This window comes from Bos mutus, chromosome 9, assembly GCF_027580195.1.
Source record: "Bos mutus isolate GX-2022 chromosome 9, NWIPB_WYAK_1.1, whole genome shotgun sequence".
Taxonomy (NCBI): Eukaryota; Metazoa; Chordata; class Mammalia; order Artiodactyla; family Bovidae; genus Bos; species Bos mutus.
Window position 1 is genome coordinate 8,240,872 of NC_091625.1, and position 14,755 is coordinate 8,255,626.

A 14,755-nucleotide genomic window follows, 5' to 3' on the forward strand; every position below is an offset into this window, starting at 1 on the left:
TCTTGTGGAAGGGCAATTCAGGGCTGATGCTGGATGATAGGAAGAAAATGCGTGAGCTGGTCATAAATTGATAAACAGATTAACCTTTCAAGAAATTTGACAGTTGGAAAGAGAGAAAACAACCCAATGAGAACCAGTGCAAAAAAAGTCAATAAAAAGAAGGTTGATTGATTAGTTTGTTGGTTGAAGATAAATATTTTAACAGATTTGTAGGCTAAGAGATTATGTTTATAAGCATATAGGAGCTAATTAAAGGGAAAGAGTATAGAGTTGACCAAATGTAAGTTCCAGAGTGGTTGCTGTATATCAAGCTCTTCACATAGATCATATTAATTTAATCTTTGCAACAATCCTACAGTGTAGGTGCTGTCAGTATCCTCGTTTTTACAGTCAACGAAGCAGTGTGTGAACCTTTGTCTTAGCTCTATTATGTCAGCTCTGGAAAGGAGGAGAGTGTAGAGGAAGTTAAGGGTCCCATGGAATATGAAGAGTGTCAGTACTATTTGTGGTCTGTACCTCATCAGCAATGTTGAAGGCAAACTCATCTGATATAAGAGTTAGGAGGGAAATTGAGGCCTGAAAAGAATGAAAAAACTGAGGATTAGGCTATTAATGAGCAAAAAATACCATCTAAAAGCAGTGCAGTTATGGTAGTTGAGGAAGTGCACAAACTCTGGGGGCTTCCCTGCAGGCTCACATGGTAAAGAATCTGCCTACAATGCAAGAGACTGGGGTTTGATCCCTGGGTCGGGAAGGACCCCTGGAGAAGGGTGCCAGGGTCCAGCCCTAGTCGATCCAGGGAATTCAAAGGGGAGACAGCTTCGGCGATCAGGATATGATAGAATTAAAGATATAAAGAGTGGCTAAATAGGGATAGCTCATTGAAGAAATTCAGTGAAGAAAAGAGGCTGAATAACTTGGTTTACATGGAAAGCCAATAAAACTCCAAGACAAGGAGTTTGCCGAGCCTCCTTCCTCATGACCTTTGCCACTGGCAGAGTTCCTCACGCTGGCTCCCAACAGAAGGGAATGGCTATCCATTCCAGTATTCTTGCTTGGAGTATTCCATGGACAGAGGAGCCTGGCAGGTTACAGCTCATGGGTCCACAAAGAGTCAGACACAACTGAGCGATTTTCACAAGCTCTGGAGTCAGTGTTAACCCCTCCTCCTTATTTAGTAACCGTGAGACATTGGCCAAGTTATTTAGTGTCTCTAAAGCATCATATGCTTGGTGGGGGTAGTGATCATCTGACTACATGTTACTCTGTTTTATGCCTTTAGGAAAACCTCTATCCTGCTTTATTCTTCATTTTAGACTTCTAGACAATTCTCTGTATCTGGTTTTCTCCATGACTTAAAAGTGACTTGCCAACTTAAAAAAATTTTGATGGGAATTGCACTGAGCATATTTATCAATTTGGAGAAGATTGACATTTACATGACATTGAAGCTCCCAATTCATGTACATATTTTCCATCTACTTATGTCTTGTTTCACTTCAGTTCAGTCACTCTGTCATGTCCAACCCTTTGCGACCCCATGAATTGCAGCACACGTGATCTCCCTGTCTGTCACCAACTCCTGGAGTACACTCAACTCATGTCCATCGAGTCAGTAATGCCACCCAGCCATCTCATCCTCTGTCATCCCCTTCTCCTCCTGCCCCCAGTCCCTCCCAGCATCAGGGTCTTTTCCAAGGAGTCAACTCTTCCCATGAGGTGGCCAAAGTATTAGAGTTTCAGCTTTAGCATCAGTCCTGCCAATGAACACCCAGGACTGATCTCCTTTAGAATGGACTGGTTGGATCTCCATGCAGTTCAAGGGACTCTCAAGAGTCTTCTCCAACACCACAGTTCAAAAGCATCAATTCTTCAGCGCTCAGCTTTCTTTATAGTCCAACTCTCACATCCATACAAGATCACTGGAAAAACCATAGCCTTGACTAGATGGACCTTTGTTGGCAAAGTAATGTCTCTGCTTTTGAATATGCTATCTAGGTTGGTCATAACTTTCCTTCCAAGGAGTAGGTGTCTTTTAATTTCATGGCTGCAATCACCATCTGCAGTGATTTTGGAGCCCAAGAAAATAAAGTCTGGCACTGTTTCCCCACCTATTTCCCATGAAGTAATGGGACCAGATGCCATGATCTTAGTTTTCTGAATGTTGAGCTTTAAGCCAACTTTTTCACTCTCCACTTTAACTTTCATCAAGAGGCTTTTGAGTTCCTCTTCACTTTCTGCCATAAGGGTGGTGTCATCTGCATATCTGAGGTTATTGATATTTCTCCCGGCAATCTTGATTCCATCTTGTGCTTCTTCCAGTCCAGCGTTTCTCATGATGTACTCTGCATAGAAGTTAAATAAACAGGGTGACAATATACAGCCTTGATGTACTCCTTTCCCTATTTGGAACCAGTCTGTTGTTCCATGCCCACTTCTTACTGTTGCTTACTGACCTGCATATAGGTTTCTCAAGAGGCAGGTCAGGTGGTCTGATATTCCCACTCTCAGAATTTTCCACAGTTCATTGTGGTCCACACAGTCAAAGGCTTTGGCATAGTCAATAAAGCAGAAATAGATGTTTTTCTGGAACTGTCTTGCTTTTTCGAGGATTCAGTGGATGTTGGTAATTTGATCTCTGGTTCCTCTGCCTTTTCTAAAACCAGCTTGAACATCTGGAAGTTCATGGTTCACGTATTGCTGAAGCCTGGCTTGGAGAATTTTGAGCATTTCTTACTAGCCTCTGAGATGAGTGCAATTGTGCAGTAGTTTGAGCATTCTTTGATCTCTGTTTGTTTCCAAGGCAAACCATTCAGTATCACAGTAATCCAAGCCTATGCCCCAACCAGTAACACAGAAGAAGTTGAAGTTGAACGGTTCTATGAAGACTTACAAGACCTTTTAGAACTAACACCCAAAAAAGATGTCCTTTTCATTAAAGGGGACAGGAATGCAAAAGTAGGAAGTCAAGAAACACCTGGGGTAACAGGCAAATTTGGCCTTGGAGTATGGAAAGAAGCAGGGCAAAGGCTAATAGAGTTTTGCTAGGAAAATGCACTGGTTATAGCAAACACCCTCCTTCAACAACATAAGAGAAGACTCTACACATGGATATCACCAGATGGTCAACCCGAAATCAGATTGATTATATTCTTTGCACCCAAAAATGGAGAAGCTCTATACAGTCAGCAAAAACAAGACCAGGAGCTGACTGTGGCTCAGATCATGAACTCCTTATTGCCAAATTCAGACTGAAATTGAAGAAAGTAGGGAAAACCACTAGACCATTCTGGTATGACCTAAATCAAATCTCTTATGATTATTAAGTGGAAGTGAGAAATAGATTTAAGGGACTAGATCTGATATAGAGAGTGCCTGATGAACTATGGATGGAGGTTCAGGACATTGTACAGGAGACAGGGATCAAGACCATCCCCATGGAAAAGAAATGCAGAAAAGCAAAATGGCTGTCTGGGGAGGCCTTACAAATAGCTGTGAAAAGAAGAAAAGTGAAAAGCAAAGGAGAAAAGGAAAGATATAAGCATCTGAATGCAGAGTTCCAAAGAATAGCAAGGAGAGATAAGAAAGCCTTCCTCAGCGATCAATGCAAAGAAATAGAGGAAAACAATAGAATGGGAAAGACCAGAGATCTCTTCAAGAAAATTAGAGATACCAAGGGAACATTTCTTGCAAAGATGGGCTCAATAAATGACAGAAATGGTATGGACCTAACAGAAGCAGAAGATATTAAGAAGAGGTGGCTAGAATGCACAGGAGAACTGTACAAAAAAGATCTTCACGACCAAGATAATCACGATGGTGTGATCACTGACCTAGAGCCAGACATCCTGGAATGTGAAGTCAAGTGGGCCTTAGGAAGTATCACTACGAACAAAGCTAGCAGAAGTGATGGAATTACAGTTGAGCTATTTCAAATCCTAAAAGATGATGCTATGAAAGTGCTGCACTCAATACGCCAGCAAATTTGGAAAACTCAGCAGTGGCCACAGGACTGGCAAAGGTCAGTTTTCATTCCAATCCCAAAGAAAGGCAATGCCAAAGAATGCTCAAACTACCGCACAATTGCCCTCATCTCACACACTAGTAATGTCTTGTTTTATGTTCTTCTATTAAATTTTATAATTTTCTATAAACCTCCTGTACATTTTGTTAAATGTATTTGAGGTGTTTTATAGTTGTTAATATGAATAAGGAATTTTTCTTTCATCTGATAATCTTTCCCTAGTGATTTTAGTTTTTGGTGCAATATCTTTTCTCAGCTTCTGAATGACTTAATCTGTTTTAGAAGTTTTTATTTTTTGGTTGCCCCTATTATCTCTCCTCACTCCTCACTTTTTTTTTTTCTTTGCTGGCTTTGTTTTTCTTTCTCTCATGTTGGAAGATAACCTCAGCTATCTGATTCTTCTTCTCTGTTATATTTATATATATAAAAGCAAGGTCCTCAAAAGTGACCTGAAGCTCTCTACTAGGGTAGATAGACTTTTTGAAAGGTTGTGTAGTATGTTAATCAAGGATGAGCCAGAGTATGAAGACTTTTCCCCTTTGGGGGAGAAATTTAACCTCTGACCTGCTGGCAATTTGAGAGTAGAAATGAAGGAAAATTAGAGTGAGGAGCCAATAGTTAATGCATACATTTGTATCTGCCTTGTACCCCTAATGAAACTGGTGTCTGAGTTTAGAACCCAGCCACTGAATTTTCCAGAAACTAAACCTCACTGTGACTATACTAGGCTGCCCTGAGCTGGAAGGAAACAGTTTCAGCTCTTCTGTATGTAGAGTTTTCAGCCAACCTGGCTCTTTTTCAGTCCCATGCAAAACTAGGTCCTCCTTCTGCTTCTGGAGGAGTAAAGTGTTATCTAAAAGCATTAAACCCACAGAAGGTCTTCAGAGTGAATTGGCTCCATTACAATCATAATTTCCACCCCCACTGTCTACCCCTAAGCACTTAGGATGTAACTCTCTCTGCCACTCTAAGTCAGTCACCCCTTCTTCTCTCAGCATCTTCTGAATGTCAGCACTCCTATCTACAGCCTATTCTCTTTTTTCCTGGGGCTTGAAATTTTGTCATTTCAACATGGCTTGGGAAGGAGAAGAGATATGAATCTTTCATGATTCATTATAAATTTTATATTACATTTTCCGGTAGACATTGTTGGTGCATTAGGAAGTTAGTTTTGTGTATTGATCTCACTGTACAATACAATTTTTGTATGCTGATCTTATTTCCAGCCACATTCTTGATTCTCCTTATTGTTTCCATTACTTAAAAAAAAATGGATCTTCTTGTGTTTTCTAGTAAGGAGATATATTTATAGAATAATGACAATATTATTTCTTCCTTTTGTATTGCTTTCTCTTGTATTGTTTTGGTGAGGACCTCGTATAACAATTTAGAATAGTTGAGGTGATGTTGGCCATACTGCTTTTATTTGTGATGGGAATGCTTCTGATATTTCACTGTTAAATACAATTTTAATCATAAGTTTTGGAGATATAACATTTATGAAGTATGAATGTTCTCCTTTATTTCTAATATACAATGAAGATATTTTAAGTGATAACTGGAATTTTATCAAATTCTTTCACATTTCTTGATATGATAACTTGTCTTCATTAATGTTAATATAATAAATTATATTGAGGTCATTTTTAACATTGAAATCATCCTGTTTTAGTAAACACACTTTTACTTGATAGTGACTTATTATCTTTTTTCTGTATTTGTGGATTTTATCTTTTATTTAATACTTTCACATTTATGTAGAAAAATGAAAGAATCAAAGCTTATAGTTTTCTTGTTCATTTTGGTGTCATTGTTATACCAGCCTTGTCAAATGAGTCAGGTACATCTAATCTTTTTTTTTTTTTGACCTGGTAATATTTTATAAAATGGGGCTTATATATACATTTGTTAGAATTTGCCTGTAAAATTTTCTGCAATTTTTATCATTTTTGAAGATTTTTTATTACTTTTTATTAACTTTCCATTTTATCTAGGATTAATTTTTTATCTCAGTCCTATTTAGATCATTTATGTTTTCCTTGAAGAATGTCCATCTTACATAAGTTTTCAATTTTATATATACAGTGCCTGCTGTTTTTATGATAATTTTAAAAAGTTTTTATATTCTCAATGTTACTTATTTTTCATTCTCCTCTACCCTCAAAAAAAAATCACAATACCCAAAGATTTAGCTGCTTTATCAGCCTCTCAAATCAGCTTAGATTTTATGGATCAATTTTACTGTCTTTAAGAGTTTTCGTTTGTAATTTCTGCTTTTGCCTTTGTTAAATTTCTTCTGATTTAAGTGGCCTATTTATTTTCATTTTGTATTGTTTTCTATCTAAGGCTTTTATAACCCTGAGTACTGTCATACCAAAATTGCACAAGTTTTTCTTTTGTTTTTCAGTTCTAAATAGTTTGTAATTTGGATATTAATTTCTCTTTAAATCATTAGTTATTAAAAGTTTCCCCCCGAAGATGTACAGAATTTTAATGTTGATTTCTAAATTAATTGTACTATAGTTTGTGAAAATATTCTATGTGTTATCAAACTTCTTAAGCTTATCTTATTCTCCTTTCTGTCCTAGGACTAGTTAACTTCTGTAAATATTCTATTTGTATTTTAAAGAATTGTACATGCTCTGTTTCTTATCTACAATATTTAAAAAAGATTAATCACTTTTATGATCATCATAGAATTCCATATTACTATTTTTCTCCACATTTTCCATGACTTTCTGAGAGCTATAGGTTGTCTTTCATTTTAAACTTAGTTTGACATTTATCCTTGCAGTTTTCTAAGTATTTTTGTGTATTTGTTCCATATACTTTGGAAAATTTTTATGAGTTTCATAGAAATATGTTACTTTGGAAACTTCTTTATGGCTTGCTCCTTTTGTCAGTATGAAAACTCCTTCATCTTTTTTAATGCTCTTTTCAATATTAACATTGTGACATCTGATTTTTGCATATTAGCATTTGCTTAATTTAGCTCTTTCATCTCTTTATTCTCAGTCTTCCTATGTCATTGCATTTGAGGTCTCTTATAAATTCATTACTGGATTTTTTTTATCTGGGATAAAAATTCTTAACTTTTAACTAGTGAATTTAAAGCATTCCCACTTATTGTGATTTCTGTAATTGGAAATTTCTGTATCATCATTTGATTTTTCTGTTTATTGTATTTTCTAGTTGTCCTTTTGCTTGCCTTTAATTGGACTGATAAATTTTTCTTAGTTCTATTTTTCTACTCTTTTGCAAATATATTATTTGTTTCTGCTTTTTGTGGTAACCTTAACATTATTAACATAGATGTTCAAACATCCTTTTCTAATCTAGAGTTAATCAGTATCTGAAATATTCCTGCAAATAAAATAAGACTGAGTTTATTTTTGGATATAAATTCAGTTTTATATCCAAGTGGCTATGTTATCAATATATATTTTATTGTTTAATAAGCATTTGTTTAGACTTAATATATTTTAATACTGATATTCATGAGACTAGCTTTTGTCTCATTCTGCACTTCTGGATTTCTTATTATTATTGGTTTATGTTCTCTAGCAATTCTTAAGGTAATAACTTCAAAGTTCCTTACCATTCTAAAGATGTCTTTATTTCTACCTCTCCTTGAATAATAGTTTTGCTATGTGTTGAATTCAACAAAGTTATTTTCCCATAAAATATTGAAGATAGTCTTTTGTCTTCTTGTATCCTGGGTGGCTCACAAAGAGTCCAATGTCAGTTTGATTCTTATTCTTTTGTAAGTGATCTTTCTTTTGATTCTGACAGCTTTTAAGATTTTCTCTTTATTCTTAATGTTCACAAATTTCATTGCAATATATCTTAGGGTGTGTGTACGTGTGTGTGTGTTAGCTATCTTTCAGCTAAAGAATCTTTAATGTTATTCAGAAATTTCCCCATAAGATTTCTTTAAATGCTCCATTTTCCCAGAATTCCCTTTTTCTTCCCTCTGAAAATACTTTTAAACAGATGTTGAACTTCTGTGCCATCCATATATCTTAAATCTCCTACTTTCCATGTCTTAATCTCTGCTCCTAATGGGTAGCTTTAACCCTGGTATTCATCCTACTTTCATTGGCTTTCTGTTTTTCAGGCACTCCTTGTAGTAGCTAGTCTACCACTGTTTACATATTTTTCTTTCCAGTTATTTTATGAAACATTTTCTATCATTCCTATGGACTTGGGATGAAGAGTGTATGTGAAGTCTATAGGTATAAACCACCATCAGTTTGCCAATTTAAGTACCTTTTCAAGTTTTCTAGTATTTGTCAGCAACACTCGTCATTTGTAGAGGGGACCACACTGAGGTTTGGCGAGGAGTCGAAGAATTGACTGAAGAGCTGGAGGAGCTAGTGAGTCTTGTGTTTGGAGTGGTGAGCTGTGAACTCCCAGCTGTGGTGGAGCTTAGAGCAGACACGCAGGCTGAATAAGAAGACAATGTGAGAGCAGAGGTCACCTTAGTGTGTCTGGGTAGGAAGAGGTGAGCAGATGGCATGATATCAACACTTACATAAAAGGAACATCAACGTTTGACTTAAAAAGTGAAAAAATCCCAGTACTGCAGGATCCAAAGGATGGTTGATCTCTGTGGGTTACTGAGATGGGACTTAGGTTCTACCTGAGAAGAAATTAAAAAATCCTGAACACCAAACTTAGAATAGCCACTTTGTGGAAACTGATGTAACAAATGTGCAAATAACAGACTTTACTTGAAGACTGCTGTTTGTAAAAGTTGTACTTTAAAAGACAACTTAGCGAATGTATCAGTAGAAAGATCAATGTGTGTTTCGTGAAGTGCAGTATCTGACTTTATACTGACCCTTCATATGATAATAAAGCAGAATGTAGCTCCTTCTCTCTCCCGGCATCATAGGTTTTTGCTGCACGCTTGACTTTAGACCTCTCAGTTCACATATACACTTTGCTTAGATTGAGACAGCTTAACTCCATACTTGGAGCACTTTCTAGTCATTTATGAATATTCACCTGACCTGACCATAGTAGAATACATCCACCCATAGGGTCTTACTTCTCCTGTTACCATTTATTCCCCCTACATGTTGTGGCCATATCTTTGTCCAGAGAGGCATGAATTATTAAAATATGAATGTCAATAGCCCCAAATTATTTTTGTTATTAGTATGTCAATTTGTATCAGAATTAAAGGAAGTCCCAAAGTAATCAACATAATATAGAGATAGCAAATTAAAAGTCTCTATATTGAGATATTGAGCATTTTATTATTTCTTACAAAATTTCCATGCATCTAGCACTTAGCCTTTAAATAATTCAGCATTTTTACATTGTTTTAGATAACCCTGTATTGATAGTTTATAAATCAATAAACACAAGCTACTGAGGTGAGACAAAAGGATGGAAAGAAATGACAGGTGAATTAGAATATGTAACTAGTTCAGGAATTGAATGGAAAAGCTATCTTTGAAGTTCAAATCTGCAAGAGACTGCAGATCAGGAATGAGCAAAGTAATCAGCCTGCTGATGTTTAAACTTCAAACTTGGAAAAAGTCTCAGTGTCTCAAGTACAGAAGGAATCAGAGTTGGGTAAATCTCCTACTCCTGTTTCTGGCTGAAACAGGAGTAAACTGATGAGGAAGAGGATGCTGGAAATCCATGACTTTCTCAGACTGAAAATTATTAGTTTTATAAGAATAAACTTAAGCACCAAGTATATTTAAGTACCACATGAGATAAGGAACCCCATGCTGAAAACTGATAACACCCTGTTTTTGTTCTACTTAAAATAATGACTGTGGTTGTAATCGGTTAAGCACTTGCTGAGTGCCTACTATAGTCCTACTCAGCATCTGTATATTATCCCTCCTCATTAAAACCACCTGATGAGATAAACATGATCAAGGTCTTTCTGTAGGATAAGAAGGACTGAACATCTGGTGAATTTTGAAAGAATTAAAAATATGAATAATGTGGGCTAAGGTATTAAAGACAGTGGATCAGAGTGGAGGGAGAAGGGTGGGATTGTATTAATACTTTTAATTCTTTGTTAGGAGTTTTTAGTGATCTTTTTTGTAGCTCCATGTTTTCCTTTTTTCAATTTTTGGAAATAACCAAGACTGAAACTGACAAAGGAAAGTTTACAAAGACTTGCATTTTAGCAAGATTTACACAAAGAAATTATACTAGTAATGAAGTAAGTAGCAGCCTTTACCCAAATGAAGCTGCTCGTCTTTGCAGATGAGTCATAAGTAACTAATGGTGACACATTTAATTGATTAAGTTACACAAAGAAACATATCCGTGAAATCACGGCTGTGTACTGCCTGTGGCTAGTTTTTCAAAATGATCTGATTATGACACACCTTATAATATAATAACACAGAGTGATGTATAATAACACAGAGCAAAGTGTTAAGTATCTTCCCAGGTGATGCAATGGTAGAATCCACCTGCCAAGGCAGGAGACACAAAGAGACAGAGGTTTGATCCCTGGGTCGGGAAGATCCCCTAGAGAAGGAAATGGCAACCCAGTCCAGTATTCTTGTCTGGAAAATTTCATGGATAGAGGAGCCTAGTGGGCTTCCTATATATATCTCAGTAACCCTCCACCCCTTTGAAGAAGGCAATGGCACCCCACTCCAGTACTCTTGCCTGGAAAATCCCATGGACAGAGGAGCCTGGTGGGCTGCAGTCCACAGGGTTGCGAAGAGTTGGACACGACTGAGTGACTTCACTTTTCACTTTCATGTATTGGAGAAGGAAATGGCAACCTACTCCAGTGTTCTTGCCTAGAGAATCCCAGGGACAGCGGAGCCTGGTGGGCTGCTGTCTATGGGGTCGCACAGAGTCGGACACGACTGAAGTGACTTAGCAGCAGTGGGCTACAGTCCATGGCAATGCAAAGAGTTGGACGTGACTGACGACTGTGTACACACACACAATGTATTAAGTACTTTAAAATACATATGTTATTTTTGTTCTAGGCTATTAGCCAAACCTCCTTTTGTACTTTGCTCTTATACTTTGAATATCACATTGTATAAAAGCAAAGTAATTTTTTTCTTTTGAGAGACTGTGGTGATATAATCTGAACATCAGCAGATAAAACAGCAAAGCATTATTGGTTTAAAAGGAGGGATGAACAGTGTAGCCAAAAGAATTATGCAAGATGTCTGTAACTTATATTAAACCAGAGAAAGGACCATTCCCATAATTATGATTCAAGAAAAAAAAATCAAGGAAAGTAGTAACTTGAATCTCCCTTGAGTTTAAATTTACATTCAGGCTTCTTCTCATAAAAAATTGAGCACACAAATGACATTAGAACTTTTATTCTGTAAGACACTGTACAGCTTAAAGACTCCAGGGTTTCTAATTTCTGTAAACAATTACTCTGGCACAAAGAAGAAGTAGATATTTGAAGTAAAAGCAATGAGTTGGAGATTAACAACCCTCTGAAAGACACATGATCCCCCCCGTGTTGAGTTGAGTCTTTTCTGTTTCCACAGAGCATCTGTACGACCACCACAGCATTTCTGCACTTTTTCTTCCTGGCTTCATTCTGTTGGGTTTTGACTGAAGCGTGGCAATCATATATGGCTGTAACTGGAAAAATTAGAACACGGCTTATAAGGAAACGCTTTTTGTGCCTTGGATGGGGTAAGCGTATTGCTATTCTCTTTTATGCTCTTGTTAAAATGACTTTGAACGCTGCTGTAATGAATGAAGTTGGAAACTGTGATTATCCCCAGGCTACTTTTCTTTGTGTCTAATTCAGTATGTCGAAGTGGAAATATAGGATGTTAGTCATATTGGAACATTCTTTGAGGTTGTGGAACTTTAAAAAGAGTGAATACTGGATGGACACATAGCTGGTCAGTTGGTAATCAATAGTGCTCACATGGTAGTAAATGAGATGTAAGGTATCTACAGGGAAGAAATCAAAAGTATTCTCTACTATAGGTTCTGAAAATGCAAAATGTCTTAAGAAGTTCAGTTCAGTGCAAAGTTCAGAAAGCTTTAAAGTGTCTATTTCAAGAGAGCTATTCACGACACAAGAGAAAGTCATCTAGACCATGAATGAAACCACATGGCTAGTCCATGGAGTTCTCAAAGGAAGCACAAAAATTGCTGACAGGCTGAGGATGAATTAATTTTTCATTAATAAAAGTTCCTCTCACAGTGCCGTATGAAATGGGAATCTGGAGGACCTATACATTTCAGGGGGCCAATTCTAAAGTTTGGACTTATACATTTCAAAGGGCCAATTCTAAAGTTTAACTGAAATTAATGAATTCATTTAGTTTAATTAGAATTAATTAATTAAAGAACTAGTTTTAGAAAAAGCTCAGGATTTTTTCACGTTTGCCTTTGAGTTTCAAAAGACTTGCACTAAAAATAAATGAGGAAATTTGGACCAAAGATATAACAAATGAATGCTAGAGGTAGCCTAAAGAATCACAAATAAGTGGACTTATTACCATGTCAGAATAATCCATGCTAGAAAAACACAAGACCAGGAGCACCAAGGTTATCCATCAGATTTCAGCCAAGGGCTGTTGTGTCTGCACAGGCAAGGGGGAAAGCCATTAAGAAGAGACTGGAGAATGCAATGTTCTTACACTGTGTTACAATTTTTGTTTGAATTTCATGATAAAGACCATCTAAAGCTGGAATGGTATTGAATCAGGCTTTGACTAGATCCAAGAACTACAGTATGTAGGGAAATGAAGACTTCCCTTGAAGTATAAAGAATAGCAATTTACAGGAACCTTAGCTAAATTATTTAACATCATTACCAAAGGTGATCTTGAAGAGAAGGGTGTACAGCTTTACAGGGTCTCCAGGTTTACAGCTAATATTAAACTATTCTGGGTAGTGAAAAAGCTAAACCAATGGTTCTAGACTGTGAGGAGGTCTGAGAGTGGGCAGAAGAGTGGCATATGAGTTTCATGATGGCAAAGTGCAACATAATAATTTAGAAAGAAGTTAATCTAAATTACATGGAATGAAGACTGTTAGCTTTTCAGCTTAGGACCCAGAAGAGGATATTTTTTTCTGACAAACTTGGTCTAGTCAATCAAAAAAGTCACCTATATTGAAAAGAAGAAGGACAAGAAGGAAGAAAAGAGAAAGGGAAGAAGAGATATTTTACATATGTGTGTGCACATGCATGCACGTGTGTATGTATACACATGTATAAATGTACATGCACACATATGTACTTTATATATTACATATCACATATATATATATATGCACACACACAGACCAGTATTTGTTTAAAAAAAAAGTTGTGTCCCTTGGAGTTCCCATAATTTAAACCTCCTGAAGGGGTATGGTATCATGTGAAAATTTCCAGAAGAAAATAGCCAGAATAAGGAAAAATGATAGGAGGGAAAATGATGAGTGGAGGGGACACAGGTAGATGATCAGAAGATGAACTTTTCAATCGGAAAAAAACAAGCATGGGCTTCCTGAAAAAAAAAGCACGGTCTTCTAGAACTTAAAAAAAAAGCTAGCAACTTAGGTCAGACTGAATCCCACTCACCAAACACAGGGAGTTTCTGTTGAACTTGAGCAAGGTAAGCATGATTCGTAGAAGCATAAAGTAAAAGATGTCGGGTCAGAGTTGCTGCAGGGATGCTGGCACTTGAATGCCAAGAGGGACTAAGGCATGGAGTGTTACCTACCTAGAGGTTCATGAAGAAAAATTGGCATAAATCGCTGACCTTCATTCAGGATTGTGAAAAGAGGATGAGTGGGAAGCCTAAAGATCCTCAGGGCCTTTAACCTTGTTCCTACATTCTTGTTAGTATAAGTAAATCACAAAGAGTTAAATGATGAGATATATTTTTCTGTCTTATTATAAGTACAGCTTGATGTGGATCAATATGAGGTCAACTGTACATTCCACTTCTGTGATATTCCATCACCCCAGAACATCCTTTTTTTTTTTTTTGCCTTTCTGATTTTATAACTATAAATTCCTTTATAGGAATGTAAACCCCTAGGGAAAAAATAACTTAAAAAGATATACTAAATCTCTGTTATGAGTTTCTTTTAAACCCATGTCAAATGCAGTGGTAACCTAGCAACATCAGAGAAATGCACTGACTTAAAAACCCAGCTATCACGCTCATATTTTTGTACTTGGAAAAAATTTTATAATGTTTTATGAAGTGATCCATCCATAGGTAGTTCCTCCAGTTTCGGTGTTCCGGGTCTGTCCTGGCTTTGCTTGAGCCCGTGTGCACAGTGGCAGAAGCTGAATGTGAAATGTGACAATGCTTTTCTTGCAGGTTTACCAGCGTTAGTGGTGGCCACATCCGTAGGCTTCACCAGGACAAAAGGATATGGCACTGATCACTAGTAAGTCCGTCCACGGTGATAAATCTTATTTATAATTAAGTAAACTGTCAAATATGCTTCATTAGTCTTGGCTGGCACCGCTGATGGCTTGTACTCTGTCACTGAGTCATTAACGGTGGTTGAAGTCACATTACGAGGAATGATATAAGGTTTCTTAAATGCACAAAAGTTCGGCATTAAATGCTGCAGGGCTGTTCAGAATTCTTTTAATTTCCCATTTCTTTGGAACACCAGAGTCTTAATTTCTTTCTTTCTTTGAAATTAATTTTTGTTGGAGTATAGCTGATTTACAATGTTCTGTTAGTTTCTGCTATACAGCAAGTTAATCAGTTATATGTGTATATATATATATACACATTT

At 36.7% G+C, this 14,755-nt stretch overlaps 1 protein-coding gene across 1 annotated transcript in view; it reads left to right on the forward strand.

The window, feature by feature from the left end:
* Positions 1–14,755, forward strand: part of ADGRB3 (adhesion G protein-coupled receptor B3) — an 886,560-nt gene that overhangs the window by 809,023 nt on the left and 62,782 nt on the right. The window contains exons 21-22 of the mRNA XM_005897466.2: positions 11,533–11,683; positions 14,326–14,395. Coding sequence (XP_005897528.1) covers positions 11,533–11,683; positions 14,326–14,395 — 221 coding nt within the window. The remainder of the gene's footprint in view (positions 1–11,532; positions 11,684–14,325; positions 14,396–14,755) is intronic.